The sequence below is a fragment of the Phodopus roborovskii genome, unplaced genomic scaffold (genome assembly GCF_943737965.1).
Source record: "Phodopus roborovskii unplaced genomic scaffold, PHOROB, whole genome shotgun sequence".
Lineage (NCBI taxonomy): Eukaryota > Metazoa > Chordata > Mammalia > Rodentia > Cricetidae > Phodopus > Phodopus roborovskii.
In genome coordinates this window covers 17,926,597-17,946,329 of record NW_026125278.1, presented here as the reverse complement: position 1 = coordinate 17,946,329, position 19,733 = coordinate 17,926,597, and the positions used below count along the sequence as shown (strand labels likewise).

Genomic DNA, 19,733 nt, shown 5'->3' with positions numbered 1-19,733 from the left:
TGTTGTTGTTGTTAAATAGTGTGTGTGTGTGTGTGTGTGTGTGTGTGTGTGTGTGTGTGTGCAAGAGCACACTTGTGACTGTAGCCCTGGCTGTACTAGAACTAGCTTTGCAAAGCAGACTAGTCTGGAACTCAGAAATTTGCCTGTTTGTGCCTTCCCTGGGAATAAAAGCTTGTGCCACCACTCCTGGGTAGAAGAATTTCTTAAAGAAATGCAATGAATAAATAAGAAGTCTAAATCAATGATTTAAGGATACTTCATTTTTTCTAGACCTTAAAAATGTAAATCCAAGTCAGCCAAAGAATCTAGTTCCAAATAAACATCTCAAAGCTATGAATATAATACACGTAGCACTGCCTAGAGTATAAATAGTGCTCAAATAATATTGCCTGATTATAATCATATTTTGCTGTGTAGTGCTAACAGTATTTTTCTAATCATCTCAACTTTTCCATGTACCTAAAATAGTTTTACTTTATTTGTACTTTGGCTCATTGCTAAAATCAGATGTTTCACATACATTACCTTCTTTTGCAATAGGTTATAAGGTGAAGCAAGGTTAGATCTCACAGTTGCATGAGATTGGCTTACTATTTCTATATCCTGTGCATTCTTTCCTTAGCATCACAGATGAGTAGATGATCCTGTGATGTTTTCCAAAATTTTGTGAAATGGAAAATATGCTTTAATCATAATCTAAAAACTCTGATCAGTGTTTGAGAGCACTGGTTGGCCCTCAGAAAGACCTAGATTCTATTCATAGTACCCATGTGGCAGATCACAACTGTCCATTATACAGTTCCAGGGGGATCCATGCCCCTCTTCTGGCCTCCGAAGATACTGGATGTGTACATGATTCACAGACATAAGCAATTCAAACACCAATAGACATAAAATAAAACTAAATAAATGTCTGATCCACAGATAAGCAAAAGACTCAAGATTTACCATACTACATTTAATAAAAATGGGGGTGGGTGGGTGGGTAGAAAGACAAACATATTTGGCTTTGAGGAAAAGCATGGCCCTATTTTAATTACCAAAGGAAATGTCTCCAAGCAAAGATAGGAGGAAGCATGAAGGATTGGATGTATAGAGAGGCAAATGACACTCAAGCTAGACTTCTTCATATTACACACAAGGCTTTTCCTATTTAGTTCACTATTAATTTAGAACATGAATGATATAAATCTTGTCTTTAATTATACATGTCAAATTGTATTTCAAATAATCACCCAATCTATGTCAGACTACAGTTATTCAATAATCTTTTCATCTTGTTTAAAATAAGCTTAGAGATTTTCTTGGTCTATTACAACTAACTTAGCCATTAACAGAAACTTGTTTTATTACTTTTGTCTTTCTAATCAAATTGAAGTTGTTGGAAGATAAGATCTAGGTATACATACTCCTCTGTACCCCATAGCTAACCCAGTTAGAGAACTGTAGTAACATGTGCCAAGTTGCTGCTTATTCTGCCTCATAGTCTCTAGCATGTATTAAACAAACCTCCAGAGTCATCATAAACACTAATGAAATTTCACAGCCATCCCCAGAGATACTGCTCCATTTGAATAATCATTAAAAATTCTCTTCTTCCTTCAAAAAGTTCATTTCAGCTGCCTGAACACCATGTGACCATCTATATTTCACATGCATCCAACTCAGAGCACGTGCTAGAATGAGCTTTGTTTCAAAGTCAGAGTTTAGCCGAATTCTAAGAATTATCACTAATGACTTGCACTAGCAACTCGGTGCTGAACAGTGTTCTAATGAAAAGTAATGTACCTAACAATTGTTACAGGAGATCCATTCCAACTAAATTCAGTATTTGCAATGTAGCAATGGTTTCTAACAACCTTAACTTTAAATCAATGATGTAATAAGTATAATAATCTTTCAACTGTGAGAGATAAACTATTCAAAGATGCTTGAGAAAAAAAATTATAAATCAGCTGAACATAGTGGTTCATGGCTGCACCCCCAGCAAACAGTAGGATTCCAATCTGAGACAGCCTGCATTATACAGTGAGACTCTGTCAAAGGCAATGAATAAAGAAAAGAAGGTAGGAAAAAACAGAAGGAAACAAGAGGGAAAGAAGAAAAAATTATCAATCGTTTAGAAAGTTCACACTGAATGATCTTTACATGGTCATTTTGAGAAATCAAACTATGTCAAGAGATTTCATTTTTTTCCATGATTAAACTATATCCATTATTTTATTAGATTCCAACAAATAACAAGTTTGTGTTTTCTGAGTTCAAACTCTGAAAGGAAGAAAAAGAAGAGATGCTTCTTGTTGGCCACCACCAAGGTCTCAGATTTCACTCTGATTAGGTAAATTTCAGCCATGCATTTCTGGAACCAAAAGTAAATAATTGCTGAAGCCATATGGATTGAAGGGCAAAGAAAATATCAAAATAGAATTCAGAGTATTGCTATCAAAACAAACAGGTTGAATACAGGGCAGTTTTCTAGTGTTGTAGTTTTTAACTTCTGTTTCTATAATAAAACACTACAACCAAAAGCAATTAAGGAAAAGAAAGGGTTTAAGTCAGCTTATAGGTTACAGTCTGTCATTGAAGGAAATCAGTCAATCATAATCATGGAATAATGATGCTTGCTGGCTCACTAGATTTCTTGTAAAACCTAGAACCACCTGCTCAGGGAATGGTGATGCCTACAGTGAACTCAGCCCTCCTTTATCAATGAACATTAAAGCAAATCCTCCACAGACAAACCCATAGGCCAATCTGACCCAAGTATTCCTCAACTGATAATCTTGTCTTGCTGACTCTATGTTGTGCCAAGTAGAGAGTTGAAGCTAACTAAACTACCTCACAAAAATAAAACAAAATAACAAAAACAAAAAGACATCAAAATAAACAAAACTTCCAGTAAATCTTCCTTTTCCTAATTTTCAAGAAATTTCATTCCTGAGATGATAAACATTGAAAACACAATATTGAAGGAAAGAAGCAACCAAGCAAATCAAGACACTAAATAGAAAGATGATCATTTTCACATTTAAGCTTCACGAGGATTATAAAAGAAAAAGGAAGATATATTCAGCACAAGAACAAAAACTTTAAAAATTTATGAAACATTCAATATTAGACAACAAGCATGGAGTTGTTATGCACTCCTAGACTTAGCAAGTTGGTTACATGGTGATCATCACTGATTATCAGTCTTTAAAGGTAAATCCAGAGACTTGAAACTTGTAATTAAACCATAAAGATGTGAATAATAGTTTTCAAAATATTTTGTAATAGCTTCTAGGCTGAAACTGCTGAAAACTCAAACCAAAGGACACTGAATAATTCAATCATGATGTTCTGTGATACCTCACACTAACACACAAATGTCTGTCTATTGGCATAGCATAATTAAGAAAAAGGCACATCACGGAAGAGTTAATATTGTAGGTGACCAAACTTCAGCAAATCTAGTCCTTAAGAGTATTTTCTTGCTCCTCCTTTAAAATTTACCAAAATATCTAAAGAACTAGATTCTGCCTAGGGAAACAGAAAAAAACACCTGGCAACCTGAACAGACTACAGATTATCAAAACAATACATAAAGAGAGATCCAACAATTTTTCACTGAAGCAACTGTGAGTTAGATGGAGAAAGATGGAAAAAAGACAGCATTTACTTCTCCTAGAAGAGAGCTTAGAATTCTACACCATTTTACTCTTCTTATACCTGTTATCATGTAGCAAATACGATTCCAAATTTCCAAGTATTAATCACCACAAATATAATGCTTTCCCAAACACAACATACCATAAACATAGTTATTTTCTCAGTTTCCATGTCTTTAAATGTGAAGGTCCCTGGTGGACTGGACTATCTTAGGTGTTGGCAAGATCAAATGAGGTGATTTCTACAAAAGCACTTTGAAAAATGATAAAAGCTTTCTACAAATGTAAGGTATCAGAAATATCAAACACATATCCTAGACTTAACATAAACCCTACAAAGCATGATAAGGGTCATGACAAACCTTTGGTTCATGCATTGCCTCCATGCTTTTTCCTATTGTCATTTCTAAAAACCAAATGTTTGCTCATAACATTCCTCTACATTATAGGGGAAGCTCTCACTGATTTTAAATTATCTGGAGTGATTATAAAGTCACAATTCTATAATTTTTTGGAGGTGGGGGAGTTGAGACAGGGTTTCTCTGTATTGTTTTAGAGGCTGTCCTGGAACTAGTTCTGTAGACCAGGCTGGCCTGAAACTCAGAGAGATCCACCTGCCTCTGCCTCCTGAATGCTAGAATTAAAGGTATGCACCACCAACACTCAGCTACAATTCTATAATTTTTAACAGGTAACTAAATAATCAAGCAAATACCTAAAAAAGGCAAAAGCTTACACTATGAATAAACACAGGGCTAATGATTCCATATTATCTCACTAAAGTTGGGACAATTATAAGTCCTGAAAGACATTTTTAAATACGAGCATTCATTAGAATAATGTTAATATTTTACAAGACTCCCTTACCTTTGCATTTGAGGAACCACTGTTTTAAAAAAGGTTTTTTCTTGACAGAACTGTGCCTCTAAATCACAGATTTATAGTATTTTTTTCTGCTGTGAACTCATTTTCAAGAATGTAAAACTTTTAAGAAAATGTGGATAGGTAGATAATAAGTATACCAGAACGTTTAAGTTTGCTTTTGTCTTAAATTCCTCCCCCAACTCTATCCTCCACCCCTTGAGGATATTTACAATCTTCCATGACACATGCTCTGTACCTTCTTGGTTCAAGGAAAACACACCTACAGCATTTCAAATTAACTACTGACCCTTACTCTCACACTATAAACAAACCCTTTTCAGAATCTCAATTGCATTGTGTCCACATTGGTTAAAGCTGGAAGCCTGGTGACCTCATGTGGTGTTAGCTTCTCCCATGCACCAACAGCATCCGCCTTTCTACTCAATTACCCTCTTTGGTGCCAGAGGATTGCTACCCAATGAACATACACAATGGGCTTCTGCTTCATTACACTAACCAACAGCAGGATAGAAATAAGCAGAAGAGGAATAAACAAGCTAATTTATCAAGAGGCCAGAGCAAGTGTTCACCAGTCTTGCCATGGAAAAGGAGCGATTAACAGGCACCTCTGCAGTTTGAGGTGATGCTTATGATTTTACAGATAGACCAGCTGCAACAGAACCTCAATGATTCAAGAATTTTTCAGATTATCAGGTATGAATACAAGCCCCCAAGAATCCCTACTTCGAGGACTCGGGGTTCCTATACAAAATCTATTCAACAACTATTTGGGGAAGCTCATATAATGGGAACTGACATTCTGATAATTTGCCCCAAGTGCTCAACCTGACTGTGGGGGCTCTGTTATTCATCATGAACGAGGTGGTCAGGAGGGACCCAGCCTCTTTGTGAGGAGGATCTGGTGCCCCCTTCATTAGGCAAGGGCACAGCGGTTGATTAAATTAACAACTTCGGAGGGCTTCAGTCCCAGTTCCCAGACATTAGCACCATCATCCAGAACAAATTAAAGTCTCACAGCAATTAAGCAGATTTTGAAAATGAATTTCCCATGGTTCAATGGCTCAATAGCAATCTTGAGTTAAGTAGTGGTACAGAGCTTGAAGGAAAGAGGAGGAATTGCTAAATTTCTAAAGTAAATGTGCAGCTGGCATAAAGACAACAGAAAGCCTCTGTTAAGTGTCTCTACTCAGTGAGACTTCGAATTCCAGGAGCCAGAAGTGAAAAAAAAAATGATTTAAACAAAATTGTCGCATTAAAATGATGAATTTTAGAAAGATTTATTTTTTATTTTTAATCCCTTTAAGGCTATTAAATTCCCAATTAAAAATTTAAATAGGAGACAAGAAAACTTATTTCCTTTCATCAGATCTTAAACTCAAACCAGTCTAGGACCATCCACATATCATTGATTTTTACAACAGCTTCTTCAGGACACTGGGTGAAAAGGGCTAAGAATAAAAATAAAATAGTCATTGTAAAATTTTAAGAATTCAGTATTCTGTACTAAAATGTTTTAACATCTTATTTAAACTTATAATAATCTTATGAGGTAAGCCTGGTGAGTCCTACTTTACCCTCTCTGAAGAATAGTTTCAGACTTGGATTAAATAATTATTTGAGGTTGTGTAACAAGCACATGGTGGAACCAGGACTCGAATCCACACCTGGGTTGTAGCTCACAGGTAGAGTGTGCTTGCTTTGCATACTCAGAAAATAGGTTCAATTCCTATCATTATAAATAAATAAGTTTAAAATTTAAAGTCCCATTTTAAATCTAATCCTTCAGTCTCAGAGAACAACCATATGTCTGCAAAAGTCTTAGAAAAGTAGAAAAACAAGTTACCATTTTTTTAAGATTTTGAAGTCAAACTGTGGGGCTTCTAAAATAAATCTTTTCAGAACAGCCTTCATGAAGCAGAAAAAAACATAGCTAAAATAAGTTCCTCCTGAACAGCCCTAGTGAAGCAGAAGAAATATATTTGCTTTGTAAACAAAGCAAATCACAAGTTTTACACTCTCACTCAGCATCTCTATTTGATTATTCAAACTTTGGAAATAAATGCACTAGAGCATATTACCTTTATACTTAATTGTCGAGTATGAATAAGTAACCACAGTCAATTGTCTATGCTTATGCCCAATCAAAGATAAAAACACACAAACAGGAGGGAATGACCATGAAATTTGACCATGAAACTTGGATCAAACTATATGCTGTCATGGTCTCCTCTGGGCCTTGATTTCCACAATACAAGAGAAGGTCCCTTTTCAACTCCAAAAATAGTATGCTTATTCATATCCAAGCATGCATACAGTGAGGGTATGCATGCATTTTTGTTAACATGATCAAGAGAAAACACCTTACCTTCATTTAAACATGAAAGTACAGCTTGGAATACAACACTGCAAAATTTAGGGCAGAACTTGAACATTTTTGATATCCTTGCAGTAAGTCCAAAGTACAAGGCATTTATTCATGCATTTCTTCAACAATATTCCTGGTACTAATATATTACTTTCCTAAGTTAACAATATCAAGTTGAAGCTTATAGTTTTATATAGTTTTTCATATATATTATAATTTATGTTATTCTTATTTTAAAATTCAAATGGTGATAGAGATGTATACTGGTAGACTGCTATGCCTCTAGTACCACAAAAAGTATTCTGGCAATACAACTCTATAATTATAGTTAATACTCCAATAGCTGACATCATATGAGTAAAAGATCATCGTTTTCCCTCAAATTTGTTGTTCAAAAGTCTCTAGTATATATTATGCATTTGGAAGAGGAAAAAATGTTATATGGATAATGATTCCAGTTTTATATTGTAAAAGAGAAGATCAAGGCCTGTGTTATAACAAGCAGAGATAGAATATGTAAGTAAAATGTCTTTAAAATTTGTTACCTAGGCTGTGAACAGCCATGTATACTGGCCCAGGATTTTAGATTTTGGGGGAAGAGCTAGTGATTTAATTCAGGACCTTGTCTTAGCTATATCTCCAACCCCAAGCCAGAATATTAAAAGGAAACTATTTAAGATTCAAATTAAGCCTTGTGAAAGTTAATAAAACTAAATCAAAAGATAAATGAACTACTGTGATTAACAAATATGTGAATGACATATTTCTCAAACTATTGGTTAACACATACTATGCCAACAAGGAGGTCATAAAGTACTGTTGTTGGGTTTCTATTAGGACCCAACCTACTGAGAAGCAAAATAAATAAATAAATAAAACACAGGATGGACACAAACGTATATATGTATGTGCTAAGCATGTACTTACTGGTAACTTCTAATCTAGAAAAGTGGTTCTCAGAAAGTGAGTCCTCTACTATGAACTGGCACACTTGGAACAAATGCATGTTATACTCACTTAAATTCCATTTTCTGCTTGTAAATTCTTTCGGTAAGGAAACTGACACTTAAAACACATTAAAGTTTTGGCTAGGTTTCAAAGAAAGCCTGATAGCAATTAGATTGATCAGATTACTACCACTGGTTGCTACAATAAAATTCCTAGAACTTGAAAAACTTTGAACAAAAGTGCATTTTTTTTTATTTTCTCATACATAATAGGCAAGTGTTCTACTATAACTGAGCTGTAATCCCAATCCTCTTTTTACTTATTTGAGACCTCACTAAATTGTTGAAGCTGGCCTTGAAGTCACTCCCCAAGTAACAGTGATTCTTCTGCCTTAACCACTTGAGTACTGACATAAAGGCTTTCTTTTGAGCCATCAACCAGCTCCCAAATCATGACATGGAGACTTGATAGTTATGAATGCTCAGCCTTGGCTTATGCTTGTCTCACTAGCTCTTATAACTGTTTCTCTTCATCTACATATTGCTTCAGGACTTTTTTAACCTTTCTTTCATTCTGCATGTCCTACTCTGTGTCTGGCTAGCTGGCGGCTGCCTGGCTGGCTGGCTCACGGGAGCCTCTACCTCAATCTCTCCTTTCATTTCTTTCCTCCTATTATTCTTTTTGCTCACGAGTCCCACCTATCCCTTTACTGCCTAGCTACTGGATGTTCAACTTTTTATTAGACCAATTGGGTGCCTTAGACAAATGTGACACATCTTTGCCTAATTAAACAAATTCAACATAAACAAATGCAACACACTTTCACATAGTTAATATTCTACAACATAAACAAACATAACACTTCCTTACATAGTAAAGTAATATTCCACAGCAACTCAGGTTTTCAGTAAACAAAAACCATCATATGAAAAACTTTTTAGAGACCATACTGCTATTTTATAGAATAACTACTTTTCAAGAATCCTTCAATACACCCAAATAATCAACAAGTATATTTTCTAATTTTAACAACTTTCTTAGTGTGAAGTGTTAATAGCTTACTTAAACAGAAGTGGGTAAGTCCTAATTCATAAAAGTTACTGTGTCATAATTTATTTTAACCCTGGTTTTAATCAGAATCTCAGACATATTCATCTTTCTCCTAAAATACATATTCTTGAGTGAGTGCAGAAAGGAAGGAAAGTAATGGATGATTTTTTTTTTTAATTTTGGTAACTGTGAAAAGAAAGAAAGGGAGAAAGAAAGAAAGAAAAGAGAAAAGAAGATAAATGCTAATTAAAAGATGATAGTGCTCTTTCATCTTAAACATAAACAAATCATCTCTTTTTTTTTTCTTTCTTTCTTTTTCTTTTCATCAGCTATTACACAGAAATACCATGTTCTCTTATAGCAAACCTCTGTTCTGCCTGAGCATGTACCAGGGTCTCAACATACTCTCAGTTCTATGCAGCCAGAGGTTGAAACAAACAAAGCTATCTCAGATCTGTTGCAGCCACCTTGTCTAACAATATGAAGAATCTGATCTTTTCCAAGTAGAGATATGTCCTGTAACTGATAGCAGTTTGTTCATAACCTCCTCAAGAATTTTATCTACAACTGCTTAGCCCAAGTTTGCAAAGCTAAAGCAAGAACCTGGTTCACACAGACAGAATAAGCTTAAGAGAGCAGAGCAAAGAAAGGAATGTGGGGGTGTGTCTTTCCCATTAGAGGCATTCTACTCAGGGCAAGTTACAGCCTAAAGGACAGCATAAAACATGTTGAGAAGCAGATTAAAAGAAACTGGACCTCAAAAAATGCATGCTTGCCTTCAGAGAAGGCTGGATTTAACCAAGTTGGAAGCACTTTTTGGTTGTGATAACCTGAAGGCAAACAGGCTAAGTTGATATCATTTTAACTAAATTACATGTTGCTTCATGACTGCTTCGTTTAAGAAAAAGGAAAGATAAAGGGAGAAGAATTTACAGCACAATCCATGGCTTTATTACTGTAGAACTTGGAAAACATTAAATCAATCATTTTCAGATCAATTGCCTCTTTTTTTCCCTAAACAAAAATTTTAATACCTTGCCAAAACTAATATAGTTGGCTTTATCTTTCCTTTTAATTCCCTCTGCTCTCTTATACATATACATTTTGTGATTAAAGCCCTTTGAGCTTCGAAAGGAAATTAGCCAGAAATTTAAGAAATTCCTATAATTTGCATGAGCTAGTTTAAAAATTAAAAAAAAGGGGGGGAGCACTCCTTTTTCTGAGAATATAAAGATCATATAACCAGAAGAAAAAAGGGCAACAGAAACTTGAAAGTACATATGGCTTTAAATGGGAATGGAGATGGACGGAGATGGACGTGCTATCTCAGTGTGGGAGTGTGAGTGACACCAGATTAAAAAGTAAGTGTGAGAAATTCAGCCTAGCAGTGTCCTGAAGGTAAGTGTGCACAGGCCTTAAATTTCCTTTCCTGGACTACGTTTTCTACCATCTCCATTAATATTTACACCTGCCTTCTTTCGCTTACCCATTGCACTCAATCCTTTTTGTATGGGCTAAAGCCAAGGGATACTCTTCAGCACTCATTTCCCAAGTTTTCTGTAATGTTCATGTTCCCTTTGGTACATGATGCCATGTCACCAAGGAGGCATTTGAGTTTGTCAGGCTTAGCCCTCCCCAGCATGGCTTATAAGCATGGTCACAATCATAGTGCTGATATGAGTGTTGTTATGTGTCAGGTATTGGAGCCATTTGTTTAGAAGGCTAAGTCATTTTGGTACTCAGGTAACAATTGAAATGCTTAGCTTGATGAAGGAACATGAGCCAAAAAAGGAGAATGAGCTTTCACATCATATTTCATCTGTGCAAAACCTCACCTTGTCCCTCTGTGTTTCATAGAAATGGAAGGAATGTGGAAAGAGACAGTTGGGGAAAAGCAACACCCCACATAAAGAACATGCCTTAGGAGTCAATAAAGTACCGCTTCAAAAAATTCCTTAGACTGTTTCTGTGGAATGATAACAGCAGTACCTTCATTACTCAGGGCAACTGCAGAATATTTGAGAGGGATTTTGGTGAGGGTCCAATGTTCCAGAGGCCTTGAACCAGACCAATGACTCATTGCAATGGACATTTTGGTGTTGGGTATAGTGGTTGGACAAAAGGGTATAGTGCATGACACACAGAAACTCCAGATGCCACTAGAATGAAGGGAGCAGTGTTGGGAAGATGTTTTAATTAATTTGGGTGAAGTTATTTTTGGGAGCATGATGCAGGGGTGAGGGGTGGCTATGGAGCGACTGGAAGGTGAGCGGGCAGGATTGGGGTGTATGACGTGAAATTTCCAAAGAATTAAGTTTAAAGAAAAAAAAATAAAACTTAACATGTACATATAGCAATATACTTCTTGGTATTATTGATTGAAAACTTTTCACTATAGGAAAATTACATTAGAAAACAGCCTATAGCTGGGTGATGTTGGCACATCTTTAATTTCAGCACTTGGGAGGCAGAGGCAGGTGGATCTCTGTGAGTTCAAGAACAGCCTGGTTTAAAAAGTGAGTTCCAAAACAGCCAGAGCTGTTACACAGAGAAACCCTGTCTTAAAAGAAAAGAAAAGAAAGCAATCAAGCAAACAAACAAAAAAACCCACAAATAAACAAAAAGAAGTCAGTCCGGATAGCAAATTATACTGGTGAAAAATTATAAAGAACATTTGTAAAAGTCTTTAATTTTCTTAGTTCTCTGATAGTCTGAAATTGTTAACTTCTGAACAAAGCAAAATATCAATTTTAAAAGAAATAAACATTATCATTAAATTAGAAAAAAAATCTTTAAATGGGTCCGAGATTCAACTGAATATTTGAGAAAATAGCAGTAATGTCTTGTGGATTGTAATGATCATTAAATGAAACAATACATCTGTTTTCCATGGTCATCCAAAAGGCAAAAATTACAGCAAAGCAAGCACTGCTCCTGGTCAGACAATAACAGGATTCTTAGTTTGTTCCTTTACAAAACTGTATTAGAGATAGAATGTGGAGGTTCAATGAAGGGGAAACCATAAAAAAAAAAAAAAAAAAAAAAAAAAAGAATTTTTAAAAATTCTGAAACATGAGGTATCTTCTTTTTAATAATTTAATAATATTTTCAGTTTTTTTATGCAAAGTAAAAGTCACAAAACTTTTCTTAATCTTAAAGTCCTGTCCTCCGATGGCCATCAGACACTTTGGAACTACCTATGTCTGACCTATTTGTCCCTTTAAGCCACTATTACCAAGTCTCAGAGGAGAGAGCTACCCAAATGAAAGTAATATGATTGTATAAATCTGTTGAAAAACCAAGAGCTTCAATTTCTCCATGAAGAAAAAATATCTATCAGCATTTTCCCCAAGAATAAAATGTACCTTTCATGGTGTTATGGTGTCAACATGACTACTTCTGAGAGCTACTGCTCCTACATTTTGAAAGTTTTTTTTTTTTTTTTTAGTTTCAACTGCTCCCATCTATTACTGCTATCCATACCTTCCAAAACTCTCTCCAATCTCCAGTGATTCTTTCATGTCTTCCTTTGAAAAGTCCAAACTTCTTACATAACCACATAAATATGTCAAACTAACAGCTAGATAAAATAAAATCAAGCAATGTTTCTTTCCGGTTCATGAGCCAGGCTGCTCAGACAATTGGATGTTTTGTACACATTCAAAAGAATGGTCTCTGAATTTTTCCAAAGGATACCCTCCTTTGACATTGCTAAGATACTGCTTTGTTACTACAGTTACACTTCCTTTATCATCATATAGATTATTCTTCCCTTCCATGTTATTCAATAAGTTACAGTTTCTGGATTCTCATTATACCTGTCTGCATTACAATCATATCTATTTAGACCCAGAAGTCATGATTTAGACAGGATCATTTAACTCTGGTTTGTGATATCAGTCTGACCAGAATCTACTTCAATGCTTGATTGAGAGTTAATCTTGAAAGATTTTACTAGAACTAGCTGCATCTTGATTTATTTATATAATAGTGATATATTTTAAAGAGTACAATAATATCAGTGATGGCCTAGTGAAAAGGTTCAGCAGGTAAAGATGTTTGCTACAAAGTCTGACAACAAGAATTAAATCCCTGGGGCCTACATGCTAGGATAGAACCAACTCCTCTGAGTTGGTTATTCTCTGATATACACAGATACACAAATACACACAAAGTAATGTTTTTTAAATTATAATACCACTAACAAGGGTCTTGTGGATTAAATTATACAAAATCTGGCACACGCACACAGTGTATATTCAATACATGCTCAATGTAATATTTTATTCACACATTTACTTCAGTAGGAAATATTAGCTAATAATTTGCTGAACAATATAGCTTCCAATGTTCTTATGCTTTCAAATTATCAATAAATAAGTGGTACTGAGAAACCTCATCATAAGAAATTTTCTGTTGCTGAAGAGGGGCTCTTGTCTCCTTATGACTCCCCTAATTTACTGAGGCTCTAAGTTGCCTATTAATAATCCCCAGACAGTACATAATCCTGTCCTGAGCTCAACATGGGCCCCATTAAAGCACTTTGGACATTACACCAGTGGTACATCTAAGTTTTGAGCTAAAGACATTCTATAAAACTACTTTATGGGGGAGATAGGTATGAATCTCCATCCATCTATGTTCCTGGTCTGCATAGGGAGCTCCATGCCAACCATGCGTATATAGTGAAATCCTGCTTTAAAAACAAATAGATAAATAGTGTGAAAAAATAATAATGTAAAAATAAAGGCCAAATTATTGTAAAAATGTCAACTAGATAAGGCAGGGTTAATAGGCAGAGGATTTGTAAACCTCACAAAACTATTCATAATTAACTGAAGAAAATATTTCTCATTTTACTAGGGAAAGAAAAATTGCACCAGAAAACTAGATGGGAGGTACTAACCACAAACCAGAGAACGATTAGCAACTATTAGCATAAGCATTGTCTTATTGTAGTAATTAAGATTACTACAATAAAATTAAAGCCAAATAATGTTATTTTAATAATGAAAAATGATTAATCTAAGTGAATTTATAAGGTTACACAGGACTTACATGAAATACAGTAGTATGGTTCCTTTAGGGGCTAACAAAAAGAATGAAAAACTATAATTTGATCAGGTATGTAATTTTACAAAGTAAAAAGCATAATCAAATATAAAAAAAAGTATGAACAATATCAGCCAAAAACCAATTAGTACTTTCCAAGATTCTCATAAGACAGTCTAATATGGTGCGCCATATCTGTAAGGAGGATCAGAAGATGGAGATCACCCTTAGTCAGTGAGTTCTAAACCAGTTTGGAATACAAGAGACTCTCTCAAAAAAAAGCAAACCAAACAAATGAATCTCACCAGATACTTGAATACTTCAGGATACAACAAGTACAACATTAATATACATTAAAATGCAGCACATACAGCAAAATTAAGATCAAATATACCCTGTATTAGATTTCACTCAATTTCTCAAATTTCTCAAATGAATAACAGCAGCAGACAAATGCTCATGCAAATGAATAACAGCCAAAACTATCAACAGTTTCCACTTAATAACAGCCTAATAGAGAGTTCTGCATCCTTGACAGGCCTGTTTGAGAAAATGTGTTAAATGTGTATGTCTGTTTCTCTCATACACATTGTATCTTCAGCATTTAAAAGAGGGGGCGCTCACATGACTTTTCATAAAAACAATGCTTCTTCCCAAAGAAATTATGACTAGTGATTTGTTTATTTTACTTGTAATTTAAATTTGAAATATTCTTATTTGTGGACTTGCATAAAACAGTTTGACCATAATCCATTCTGTTCCGTTGTACTCTCTGCTTTCTTCATGATTTTTGAATAGGTGAAAGTGACCTGTTTCTTCAAACATCATATCCCCAGAAATGATTAACCTGAAGCTGAACAAGTTAGACATGCTGAGGCAGGTACTCAAGTTCATGGCCTTTAGTGGGCTGTGCTCTTGTTTCAAGACACATGGTCTCCTTCCCACTCCTTCCAACACTCCTAACTTCATCAAGCATGACACCAAAGAGCAATCAACTTAATATTGTTCAGGCTTAGTTTTCAGGAGGGCAAAATTAAACAATACATTTCAAAACATTTTCTTTTCCTTTTGGGTCTCTTAAATATTAAACAAATTCTAAACATTAAAAAAGCTGGTCACTCAGTAAGATTTCTGAATGTATAAAATACATAATGCCTAACTTTATGGTGTCTCAAAGTTTTAACAAAAACATAAACCACTGAATTTATAAATCTACCAGTTTCTACCAGGTAAAATATTTCTTCCAGAGTCAGTTTGCAAAATCCCATCGAAAGTTCAACAATATATAGATACCGGCACAAGAAAAACAGAACACCAGCCAGAAAGCAGAGTAAGCAAGCTAGGTAAGAAGGACTTTAGGACACTGGGAGTTTCATCTAAATCAAAATGCAATTCATTCTATTTGTTTTAATAACTACTTTTAAAATTTCCCCCTTCATTTTATGAGGCTACAGCCGAATATTTTTCCAAATGTCAGATAACACTCTGAACACTAAAAGTTATACAATTGGAGATGAAAAGGATCTTACAATCATTTATCTACCAGTAGTGAGAAAAACCTTTTAGTTAAGTGACTTTCCTGGTCACTTTGAAAGTCATAATTTTCTATGGCTGCTTAGGGGATTTGTAGTTTTGTTTTGTGTGTGTCATGTATTTCCAATGAGGAGCTTTCCAAAGAGATTCTCCTTCCTTGAGATGCCATGTTTTCTGTCATGGGGGAAAACAGGGTTCCAAAGGTAACACAGTGACTAAAGTTAAAAAAGAACAGCAACTTTGGGAAGACTGCTTCCTGATCAGGGTGCCTGGCCCCATAAGTAGCAGTGCTATTGAGTGAGAGCAGAGGTTTCTGATGTTTTCCTTGTCTTCCTAGCCTACAAACTGTTCTTTAAGTACTGATTCTACAAGTCCACTCTGAACAGTTTCATCTATTTTCAATTAGAGAAGCTGAGTGGAAAACATAGCATGTACCTTGTGTTAATATTCATTTGCTGTATTTTGGTCATCTAGAGAGCCTAGTTTATCTAAACTCACTTAAGAGCAAAAATGCTACTCTCCAAGTGGAAGAGGTAAAAACTAAAACACCTTTCACTATGGGCTACATCTAATCTGTTCTGTCTTAAAACCAGAATTGAGGACAGTAAAGTAAGGAAGAGAAGGGAAGTAAAACGGTAAGGTTATGCAAAAACTCCCTCCAAGAAATGTTGTAGAGAGATGTTTCTTTTCCAATGAAAATTAGAACTACAGCAGTTTGTTAGTTCAGGAAAATCTGTTTAGGCATGGCCTAAAGCTTCACTAACCCAGGGGAGGAGGGTTCTCCTTAGGGGGGTGGGGTGGGGTGGGGAATAGTTGGGAGAAAACCCTTAGCACTATGTACTTTAAACCCTGGTTTGAACAAAACTTCTCTAACTCTGGTCATTCTAATGTCCAGTAGACACTTTCGGGAGCCCTGGATCTCCTCAGTGCAATAGTGAGGTTCCAGAAAATATGCTAGTTCCAGAAGGGCTCCAGGAAGCCTACAACAGGAAGCAAGAACTCTGTGGGCTCACATCAGTTTTGTGTGTGTGGGGGGGGGGAGTAAAGTGGGAGGTGGAGGGGCTGCAGAGACAGGAAACTGTAATGGCTTACTATGTGCAAAAACCTCAAAGGGGAAGGTCAGACAAGGATAATAGGCCAATTTAATTCTGAAAGCACAAGGTGCAAGAAATTTTATTATGGTCTGCCACTGAAATCACACAAGATCCAATAGCATCTAACTGCAACTGCTCATCAAGGGAAACAAGAGGTGTAATTGTAACCGCGGTATAATCACTGTGAGCGCGCCTGGACTACAGCTGCCTACAGCTCCCAGCAGAGAAGTATTAAGAGCCAGAAAATCTAATACAGAGAAAGAGATTCTACATGGCGTTGCAAAACAAAAGCCCAAACCGATGTGTGTGTGTGTGTGTGTGTTTGCGTGCGCGCGCGCATGTGTGAGTGTGTGTGTGTGTAATGAAAAAGCTGTTTAGCTGTGTGTGTGTGTATGTGTGTGTGTGTGTGTGTGTGTGTGTGTGTGCAAGCGCGCACGAAGGTCAGAGGCTTAGAAAACTCATGTATTGGATCTCCTCTAAAAACTCCCTTCTTGAAGCTTCTCCCACTCTCCTTTGTTTAAAACAGTTAACCTCAATGTTACAAAGATTGGCAGTAGCAGAGTCTCTGGAATGCGAACCTAACACACCCGAGTCTAGAGGGAGAACACCGCGCCCATGACTCCCGGCTGGTCTGGAGAGCTCCTGTGTGACCCAAAGGTTCCCTGGAGGGGCAGAGACACCCCCACCCCACCCAGTCCCCGCTCCAGCGCTCTTCCATTCAGCTAAGAGCAACAGCCAGCCCCAAGGAGGCCAAACCTCCCAGCCGCACCCGCTCCAAAGTTGGCACTGAAGTTTGTGCAAGGTTGTTCGGAATCTTGAGGAGGAAGGGACCTGAGGAGGAATGAAGCAAGTTGAGTTTTCCGAATGGATGCCCAAGCACAAGGTCGGCTACCTCGGAAGCCTTTTCGGCTCAAGAAGTCGGGCTGGTGGGCTCTGGGAAAGTCTCCCTGGCGCCGCTGCTGGGGCTTTGGGAGCTGTCACCTGAGGGCAGCCCAGGAGGGAGCAGGAATCGTCTTCCTGGCGCCAGGGGAGGACCCCAGGTTTCCGACTCACTGGCTCTTGGGGCTCAAAGCAGAGGGGGAGGGGAGATGGCAGAGGGGACAACAGGCCAAAAAAAAAAAAAAAAAAAAAAAAAAAAAAAAAAAGCAACACCTTTCACAGGGGCTTTCCGCTACGCCCTCTCCAAGTTCGTGCTGCGAGGGTCAGTTCTCTCCCGAGCCACCCTAGTCCATCCCGATTCGTGTCCTCAACTCAGAGCAGTCCACCGCAGAGGTGGGTGGGTGAGGCGAGGAAGCCAAGGGATAAAGGGTGAGACCCTAAATCCTTCCCTAGTCCCTCTCCGAGACAACCCAAGGCATTTACACAAGCCACAACAGCCACAGCTCTCGGCTGACACAGGGCGCAGCTTCGGACTCTCCTGTTATTCCTAATAAAGTCGATTACGTTGCCCTCCCGGAGCTGATTGGAAGGGAACCGAGAGGGAAAAGGGGGCGGGTAAGGGAAAGAGCAGGGGGAGCAGTCAACTTTGGGACCCAGCACTTCCTCGCGATCCGTCGCCATGCTTAAGATCCACCCCCACCCCCTCCTGCCTTTCAAGTGGATACTGAAACTAGGCCAAAACTTTTCCCCTCCTTTTCTCTTTGCCACTAGACTGAATTGTGCCCCATGGAGCCCCATGGAGCTCTGCTTTCTTAAGCACAATAGCCGGACTAATTAGATCATAGAGGCAAGGCAGCGATACTGTAACAAGTAGCCCAAGAGGCAAAAGAGGCAAGGGCGGAAGAGAGGGAAAGGGGAAAGTTTGCAGCTCTTACACTTACCGATCAAGCCTCCCACTAGAAAGGCAACGATCTGAAAAACCAGCAGAATCCCTCCAACAATGCAGAGCTTCTTGGTGCTCATGTTTTCTATAATTGCCCCAGCCATTTCTGCGCCCCGCTTCTTTTCTCCTTTAAATAAATGTTTTAGATTTTGCTTTCGCTTCCCCTCTTCTTCCTTGTCCTCTTTTCCTGGTGCTGCAAAACTTCAAGGGTGCGATAGCACAGAGGAGATGGGATCCAGACCGCAGGCGCCCGCGCGGATCCCTGGGCGAAGCCGCTCGGGCTCCCCAGATGCCTAGAGCTGAGACTGCGGCCGCTCGGCAGCCAGTGGACGCTTAAAGGAGCAGGGAAGCGGATCACATGACACGCCTCCCTCTCTTTCTTCCTCCCTCCCTCTCGCGTTTCCTCCCTCCCTCCCTCTCTTCCTCAACCCTGGCCCGCCAGTTCAGGGCTCTGAGCTCCCGCCAGCTCTGTCTCTCCGCTCTCAGGTCTGGCCTGCAGCTTGCCCGGGCAACAGCTGGTATCTTGAGGGGGGTGGCTGGTGTTGTTAAATGGGCTCGGCATAAACAGCCTCTCATATGTTTCTTTTTCTGGCTCACAAAGTATGGAATTTAAGTCATTAGTGGGCCGCTTTGCAAGCCCTTAACTTACACATTGAACCCACCCCACCACAAAACCCACCCTACCACAAACTATTAGAACTCTAGGAAAGAGGTAAATTTACTAAAGGAATCTAATGAAGGTTAAGTCAAAATATAAAAAGAAGAAATAAGATCTCAGTTTAGGTTCCTTTTGCCTGGCTCTAGCCTGGGTTATACCATCTAAATCCCCCCCATTAAACTACCCTTCAAGCAGCCTGATTGTCCAGCCAAATCAAACATCTGTTCTTTATTGCACCCTGAACTTCGAGTCTTGATCTTGACTATTAGCATAACGCTTTAAAGTTAATTCAAAACCCAATTTGTTAAAACAAAAACAAAAGAAACCTCTTTTTTGTTGTTGTTGTTTTGTGTGTGTGTGTGTGTGTGTGTGTGTTTAACACCACCACATATTCTAAGGGTTGAATTCCCCCAATCCTGCTCTCACCCATGATAGTGTCTTGTGTGTACTCATTTATTTTCATTGCTGAGATAAAAGGTCCTGAGAGATTGGAATCAAATTGAATTCTTTTTGTATACATGCCCCCCCCCCCAATAGTGCCTAACAAAATTCTCACACTAGGAGATCCTGCATGAACTTTTGTGGAATGAAGAAATGAGGAATGCTTAAGCAAGCCCACCGTTTGCATTTCAAAAGCCTTAAGGATCTTAGTTGGGTTAGAGAGTACACATGTTAAGTA

At 37.7% G+C, this 19,733-nt stretch overlaps 1 protein-coding gene across 2 annotated transcripts in view; it reads right to left on the bottom strand.

Moving 5' to 3' along the window:
- Wls (Wnt ligand secretion mediator) overlaps positions 1-18,743 on the bottom strand; it is a 93,683-nt gene extending 74,940 nt beyond the window's left edge. Inside the window, exon 1 of one of the 2 annotated variants that reach the window (XM_051195819.1) lies at positions 18,395-18,743. In XM_051195819.1, the coding sequence (XP_051051776.1) occupies positions 18,395-18,500 (106 nt within the window). In that variant the 5' untranslated portion in view covers positions 18,501-18,743. Of the gene's footprint in view, positions 1-17,343; positions 17,365-18,394 lie in introns of those variants that run through there. The other variant, XM_051195828.1, reaches the window with a different exon arrangement.
- Positions 18,744-19,733: the final 990 nt, after the last annotated feature.